General features: G+C 42.2%; 1 protein-coding gene across 1 annotated transcript; it reads right to left on the reverse strand.

Annotated features, from left to right (window-relative positions):
- Positions 1-2,613: 2,613 nt before the first annotated feature.
- Positions 2,614-2,925, reverse strand: LOC121276750 (histone H4-like). The gene has a single exon (XM_041185296.1). It carries the CDS (start codon positions 2,923-2,925, stop codon positions 2,614-2,616), a length of 312 nt encoding a protein of 103 aa, XP_041041230.1.
- Between the last annotated feature and the right edge of the window lie 4,957 nt (positions 2,926-7,882).

The following is a 7,882-nucleotide window of genomic DNA, read 5'->3' on the forward strand; positions in this document are numbered from 1 at the left end:
CTGCACAACTAAATTATTAATTAAACCCTTCACATTGCACAATACAAAATCTAGAATAGCCTGTTCCCTAGTCGGTTCCTCAACATACTGGTCTGAAAAACCATCTTGTACACAATCCAGGAATTCATTCGCCACAGTATTATTACTAACTTGGTTTGCCCAGGCTATACGTAGATTAAAGTCATCCATGATTACTGTAGCACCCTTGTTACATGCAATTCTAATTTCCTGTATAACGCTATCCCTTGCCTTACCACCATTGTTTGGAGGCCTGCAGACAACTCCCACTAATGTTTTCCGCCCTTTGTTGTTTCTTAGCTCCACCCAGGCTGATTTTACATCTAGATTTTCTGAGCCAATATCCTCTTTCACTATCACACTCATTTCATGCTTAACTAACAGCGCCACCTCCTTTTTCTTTTTGCCTGTCCGTCCTAAATATCAATTACCCTTGGATATTCAGTTTCCAGCCTTGGTCACCCTGCAACCATGTCTCCGTAATCGCAATCATATCGTACCTGCTTACATCTATCTGTGCTCTTAATTCACCTAACTTATTGCAAATTCTCTGTGTGTTCAGATATATTTGTCTTTTTAACATTTTTACACATTTTTTTTGTACTATGGCTATTTGCTGCTAGTCCTTATGTCCTCTGCCTTCCACTTTTGTTTTCTACTTTTTTGTCCTTCATCCCTATCTTTGTTTCCCTCTCTTGTGTCTGCCCAATCAGGTTCCCACCCTCTGGGGACTGTATTGCTGGGCTCCACTGGACCTGTTGAGGCACCAGAACCTCATTTTCAAGATGCCTATCGTTTGCTCCACCAAAGTCCGGATCCTGGCATGAGCCTTGTTATACCATCGCTCTGCTGCAGTCTGAGGCCACTGCATGGGCATCATCAGCCATGTTCTCTATGGGTAGCCCTTGTCCCAGAGGAGCCAACCCTCTGTGGACCCTGGAAGATGTCAGGGACCTGAGAGCTGCTAAGGATGTAGGAGTCATGGTCGCTCCCAGAGAATTGTGTGCAGACCTATAAGATGCATTTGTGTTGGGTTGCTGACCAGCTGAATATTCAGCAAGTGGAAGCCCTTGCAGTTGATGTAGTTGACTGCTGGTTGCCATGGAGATCTAAGCGCCACGTGAGTGCAGTCAATGGCACCCTGCACCTGTGGAAAACCAGGGATCTGTGACAGTCCCAGCGCTCTTGCTTCCTGGCTTTCCTGATGCTGGGTGAAATGCACAAATTTCTGTGCCTTTGTGAAGATGACACCTGTGACCTCCTGGAGACACTTGTGACTGAAGGTTTATGAGATCACCCACAGGTCATCTGTGGAGCCCTGGAAGGAGCCAGTTGTGTAAAAATTGAGCACCACGGTCACCTTCATGGCCACTGGCAGTGGATGCCCTCCATGTCCCTGTGGCATCAAATTCTGCAGCAGGTGGCATATGACCAGTTCCCTAGACATGTGCAGTCTTCAGTGACACTGGTTCTCGGTCATCTGCAGGAATGACAAGCGCTGTTATTAGACCAGGGTCTAGCGAGATGCCTTTGAGTAACAGCTGTGTGTGCAGCAGGCCCTGCTGCCCATTCACCATGAGGGAGATGCCCCTCCCTTTGCCGAGCCAAGTGTCCCTGCTGCTCTCTTCTTCTTCTTCTCTGCTCCCTGTAAGCCATGAGGCATACCGCTAAATCACCAGGCTCCATGATCCTGATAAAAGCAAAAAACTGCAGATGCTGGAAATCCAAAACAAAAACAAAAATACCTGGAAAAATTCGGTAGCATCTGCGGAGAGGAAGACAGTTAACGTTTTGAGTCCGAATAACCCTTCAACAGAACTAAGTAAAAATAGAAGAGAGGTGAAATATAAGCCCAGCTCTACTTGTCCCACCCCCCCCTTAAACCAGCTTATATTTCACCTCTCTTCTATTTTTACTTAGTTCTGTTGAAGGGTCATTCGGACTCAAAACGTTAACAGTGTTCCTCTCTGCAGATGCTGCCAGACCTGCTGAGTTTTTCCAGGTACTTTTATTTTCGTCCATGATCTTGATGTTCTTCCACAGGATCAGAGAGAGATTCGTGGGTTAGCATATGCGTCCTAAGGGCCTCTCTTGGTTAAGTCTGAAGGCTTCCTTATGCATGCCAGAGAGTTCTGGCCACCATTTGAATGGCCAGTGTGTAATGTGCTCACTGGTTGTCTCAAACCCCACCCACCTCTGCCCCACTCCACTTGACCGACAGGCAGCAGCTTTGCCCACTGGACTGTATGCTGTGCTCTCAGTGCAGGCATTCTCCTAACCTGCACTGCAAAGCTGCACTGTTAGCTTGAACCATGAGGGATACTGGTCCAAACCTCAATAAAGACATTGGAAGGGGCTGTGAGTGCCTCTCCCAGTGACTGCTCTATGGCCACCTTTTGCAAGGGGATTCTACAACTTGCTCAGGCAGCCAACTTTTCTGCTGCCCCCAAAAACGTACATTAATTTGCAGTCTGCGCCCGAAAGGCGAAAAGGATTGGAGCACTTGGTGGCACTTTCATGCTTTTACGTTGCTTGAGTGGGCTGAAAAGCTTCAGAGCCCCGACTCCAAGCATATCTATCTTTCGGAAACTATCTTCAACCACCGAAACCATACAAGATCCACCCTTGGCACTTTAGTGAGTACACCACATCCATGGCCGTCACCGTCTTGCGATTGGCGTGCTCAGTGTAGGTGACCGAGTCCCTGATAACATTTTCCAAGAAAACCTTCAGGACTCCTTGAACCTCTTTGTATATGAGACCGGAGATGCACTTGATGCCCCCATGGTAGGCCAGGCTCCAGATAGCTGGCTTCATGATGCCCTGGGTATTATCACGAAGGACTTTACGGTGCCGCTTGGCTCCCCCTTTGCCCAGCCCCTTACCACCTTTCCCTCTACCAGACATGATCTACACCCACTGACGAACAAGCCTCCAAGCATATCAATGAAGCTGCTGGTGAACGGTCTCAGCTACGGAAGAATGCTTACTTATGACAAGCTTTTCCAAGACCGTGGCCGCTTCCTAATTGGCCGCCTCCAAGCTCACTCTCCTATTAAAGGCAGGCTGTTTCCCAATGCTGCTAGCCCAATCAGAGGGATTGGCTGCTGAGGCAGGAGGAGACCTTGAGGGCACCTCAAAATGGAGGCGCCCATGAAGGTCTAAATATAGCTAATTATTTCAGAGTGGGAAGGTGGAAGGTCCTGTAAAATGGAGGGGAAACCTCTTTGTTGGATGGAGACTCTGGCTCTGAAGGCTCCCTGGACTGTTGTAGGGGACGCACCTCCATTAAGCTTGCAGCCGATCCACTCTCCTGCCAATCCTGGGAGAGTTCCCTGATGGTGGGAGTGCATCGGGGTGTCATCCCGAAAGGGCTAACTGCTATTTACCACCAAGCTCCTCCACCTCCAAGTCTGCCATCCAAGGGCTGGGAAAATTCAGCCCATTAACTCTGTTTCTCTCTCCAGACCTGATGACTATTTCCAGCAATTTCTATTTTTATCTTAAACTGAAGAAAAGTTCAACAAAAAAGCTCTTATCATGTGTGTACTTTCCCCATCCTCTCTCACTGTCTTATTCAATAACAACCTTGTATTTATTTGGTGCTTGTAATGTAATAAAACATCCCAAGCCATTTCACAGAGGTATTATAAAACAAAGTGTGACACTGAGCCACATAACGAGATATTAGGACCAAAATCTTGGTCAAGGAGTATCTTAAATGAGGAAAGAGAGGCAGAGAGGTGGATAGGTTTAAGGAGGGCTTTCAAGAGTAGAATTTGGGATGCAAGCCAGGAGCACATTGGAATAGTCAAGCCTGGGGGTAACAAAGGCATGGATGAAGGTTTCAGCAGCAGAAGAGCTGAGGCAGGGGCAGAAAGGGGGCAATGTTATAGAGGTAGAAATAGGTGGTCTTTTAGCAACAGCACAGAGGAGTTGTTGCAAGCACTGTGGAAGGCAATGGCAAAGCACCACTGAAAATATCCAAGAGAACGCCTCAGGATGGCATCAGCACAAACAACAGCCTAAACATGAACCCCTATCAAAGGACAGGTGATACCGTGCTTGGCCAGGGAGGGAGGTATCCATCCAGCGAAATCTTTGTAAATACAAGCTTGGTGGTATCAAAAGAATAGGAGTGTGGAATGTATGAGCAATGAACAGGAAAGGAAAGCTAGACAACCTAAAGCAAGAAATGGAAAAGGAGAAATTAAACACCTTAGGGTTATCTGAAGTATCGTGGACAGGAGAAGGTGACTTCATGAATGATGAAATGAGAATGATAAACTTAGGAGAAGAAAAAGAACAGAGAGTAACAATAAAGTTCAACAAGGAAGCTGCTGAATGTATGAATGAAGTGAAATGCTGATGGTAGTGAAACTAAAGGGGTAACCAGTGGGCATTAACATCATTCAAGTATATATGCCCACAAGCGAATGTTCAGATAAGGAAGTTGATGAAACATATGATAGGACTGAAAAACTAATCGAACAGGAGAGTGGGAAGAGCTATGTGATCATTATGCGAGACTGGAATGGTCTACGACAAAGAAGTGGGATCATATAGACTTGGAAAAGGAAATAAGTGAGGCCAAAAACTGGTTGATTTTTTGCAGAAGAACAGGATTCATGATAACAGTTTAGCCATCATAAAAGAAGATATACATGGAAAATGTTTGGCAATGCAGGAAGATTTCAATGGGCTACCTAACGGTGAGACAAAGATACAGGAATAGTGTTAAGAACTTGAAAGCTCAGCCAGGAGACGACACAGACTCAGGTCATAGTCTTGTGAAAATGGGAACAGATTTCCAACTGAAGAAGATCCAAGGAGGAATGTACAGAAAACATTGAAGCCTACTGAGATGGAAGATGTAAATGAAGAATTTGTAAATGAAGTAAATGAAGCAATAGCTGGAAAAATTACCACCGACATGGAATGAGCAATGGAAACAGTTTAAAGAATCTGTCAAATAAAGAAGGGCAAAAAGTTTTCAGAGGAAAAAGGATCAAGTAACCATGGGTTATGACTGCAACGTTGCAAAAAATGAAAGAAAGGAGAAAATGGAAGAATATCAATATCGAAGAAGTAAAGATGAAATACAGACATTTGAGTTAAGAAGAGGAACAGAAAATGTATTAGAACAATGGTTAAAGAGCAGCGTGATATACTTGTGAAATTGGATCAGCTAGGAAAGGTAGACCTTATATATGCAAAAGCAAAAGAGATTGGTGGCTCTCTGCATAAAGGACGGAAAACAACAGCAATAGAGAATAAGGAAAATGTTTGATTATTAAATCCTGATGAAATAAGGAAAATATGGAAGGACCATATTGAAGAATTATATGCAAAAAGTGAAAAACATGAAATGATTGAGCTAGAAGAAGAGAATAATCTTGACATCTAATTCATTGGACCAGAAATGCTAGAGAGTGAGATAATGTTATGACTGATGCAGTTGGTAAAGACAAGTTATTTAAAAAAATCCCATGGGAAACTTTAAACAACTGTTATAACCTATAATTTTAAGTGTTCTGTTTGAGATGCGACTCTAAATTCAGGAATTAGACCACCAGTTCTCGAGATTTTACATTAAACTAAATGAAACATTTTATTAATTTATGCAGGTTAAAATATAAACACATGGCTACAAATTACTACTATCATAACTTTTAACAAATTCCCAAACTAATCTCCATTAAGACAACAGAAGCCCATCGATTTAACCAAACACCAGGCAAAGCATTTTCACCTTACGAATTCAAAACCTGTGGAGCCAGTTGGAGGCTTGCAGCTGCCTTTTGATCTCATGTTGCCTCTGCTCTGCACACCCGAAAACTGCTGAAGTTATACGTACCACCACTGATTGGATTCAAATTCTCATTGTCTCACCAGCCTCTTTGAACTCCACCTTTTAACAATGAAACTCCTTTCATAGTACCAATTTTATTAGCAATATAAATATATTGCTTGATAGCTGCTAGATAAGTGTCAAGTTTTCACCTCACTTCTTGAATGCTCTGTTCAAAAAATGCAAATACACCCTACTTCTCTGTTTATATCTCAAACTAGTACATATCAAAGCACCAGACTAGCTGACTTTGATCTAATTAAGACACACTCGCAGACTAAACATCTATTTTAAAAGAAAAATACTTTCCAAAATATTATATACATTAATAGCTTCATGACAGATAAGGGCAGCAATAAATGAGATAAAAACTTGAAAAGCAGCTGGAATAGATGAAATACCTGCAGAGTTGATTAAAACATGGGAAAGAACATAACATCGATGTTTACTGAGCTGTGCAAAGATATTCGCTTCTCAGGAAAATGGTGAGAGGACTTAATACAGACAGATAGATCACCCTAAGAATGAAGCCAAAGGCATGCCAATGTTCTGACTTTGTAAAATTAGTCTGATTGTACATGTATCGAAGGTTGCGTTGAGAGTTGTAACAAAGAGAGTGGGTGAGAAAGCACAGAACTACATTGGAGATGACCAGTTTGCATTCCAAAGAGAAAGAGGGACAAGAAAAGCAATTGGCATCATAAGATTAATGAATGAACACAGTTTCAGGTTACAAAGGGAATTATATGTTTGTTTAGTGGATATTGAAAAAGCATTCAGTTGGGTTGACTGGATTAAGCTCTTGAAAGTGCTGAAAGACACTGGAGTAGACTGGAGAGATAGACATCTCAGAAGAAATCTGCATATGGGACAAACATCAACAGTGAGAGTAGCCAACAGGGAGTAGAAATCATGTGTAACTGGAAGAGTAATTCAACAAGGATGTTATTTATTATCAATCCTCTTCAATGTCCACACGGAAGGAATGATCAAAGAAGCATTTGAAGACACAGAATCTGGCAGTAAAATTGGGGGAGAATAATAGCATCAGTTAGATTTGCAGGTGACAAATCACTTGTAGCAAGTACAGAAGAATTACAAGAGCTAGTAGATAGACTAATGACAGTAGGCATGAACTTTGGAATGAAAGTGAACATCGGCAAAACCAAAGTGATGCATATCCCACAATTATCAAGAAATATTCATATATTCATAGAAGGAAGAGAACTAGAATAGGTGCAAGAATTCAAATGTTTAGGAAGCATAATACCTGCAGATGGAAGATGCAGCAAAGAAACAGGAACAAGAATAATGATGGGAAAGACCATATTTGGTAACAGGAGATGGTTGCTAACCAGAAAGCTAAATAAACAACTCAAGAAGTGACTTGTAAAGAGTTTGATTTGAAGTGTTGTTTTGTGTGGATGCGAGACTTGGGACTTTATGGAAGGAGGAGACCAACTTGCTAAATAGCTTTGAAATGTGGGTTTGGAGGAGAATGGAAATGATCTTCTGGACAGAAAAAGTAACAAATGATTAAGTGCTGAACTCAATGAGTGAATAAAAAATTTGCTGAACGTAACTACAAAGAGACTGAGTAGACTGGAGAGATAGACGACAGAAATCTGAGCATGGGATAAACATCAACAGTGAGAGTAGCTGACAGCGAGTTAGCTACATCTTATGAGGAAATGGACCAGTAAGAGATGTTATGAAGAGAAGATTTCAAGGAAAAGGAGGAAGAAAAAGGAGGAGAATATCAATGCTGGATGGCTTGAAAACTAAAGGAAATTATTGGCAAATGAAAAGAATGCACAGGATAGAGTGATATGGAAAGACTACCATGAACCAAGGCCCTACCTTTGGGCACACTTGAGGATGAATATTCATTTGTTTGAGATGCCTTTAAATGAGAAACAAGAAGGCAGAAAGCAAAGGTTTCTGGTAATATTGATGTACAATTGAAGTGAGAGATTACAGGAACACTACTATATACTACAACATTTCATGAAT

This window comes from Carcharodon carcharias, chromosome 4 (assembly GCF_017639515.1).
Source record: "Carcharodon carcharias isolate sCarCar2 chromosome 4, sCarCar2.pri, whole genome shotgun sequence".
NCBI lineage: Eukaryota > Metazoa > Chordata > Chondrichthyes > Lamniformes > Lamnidae > Carcharodon > Carcharodon carcharias.

What these genes read in the sequence shown, in the direction of transcription:
- LOC121276750 (XM_041185296.1), bottom strand. Translation starts at nt 2,925, where the DNA reads ATGTCTGGTAGAGGGAAAGGTGGTAAGGGGCTGGGCAAAGGGGGAGCC.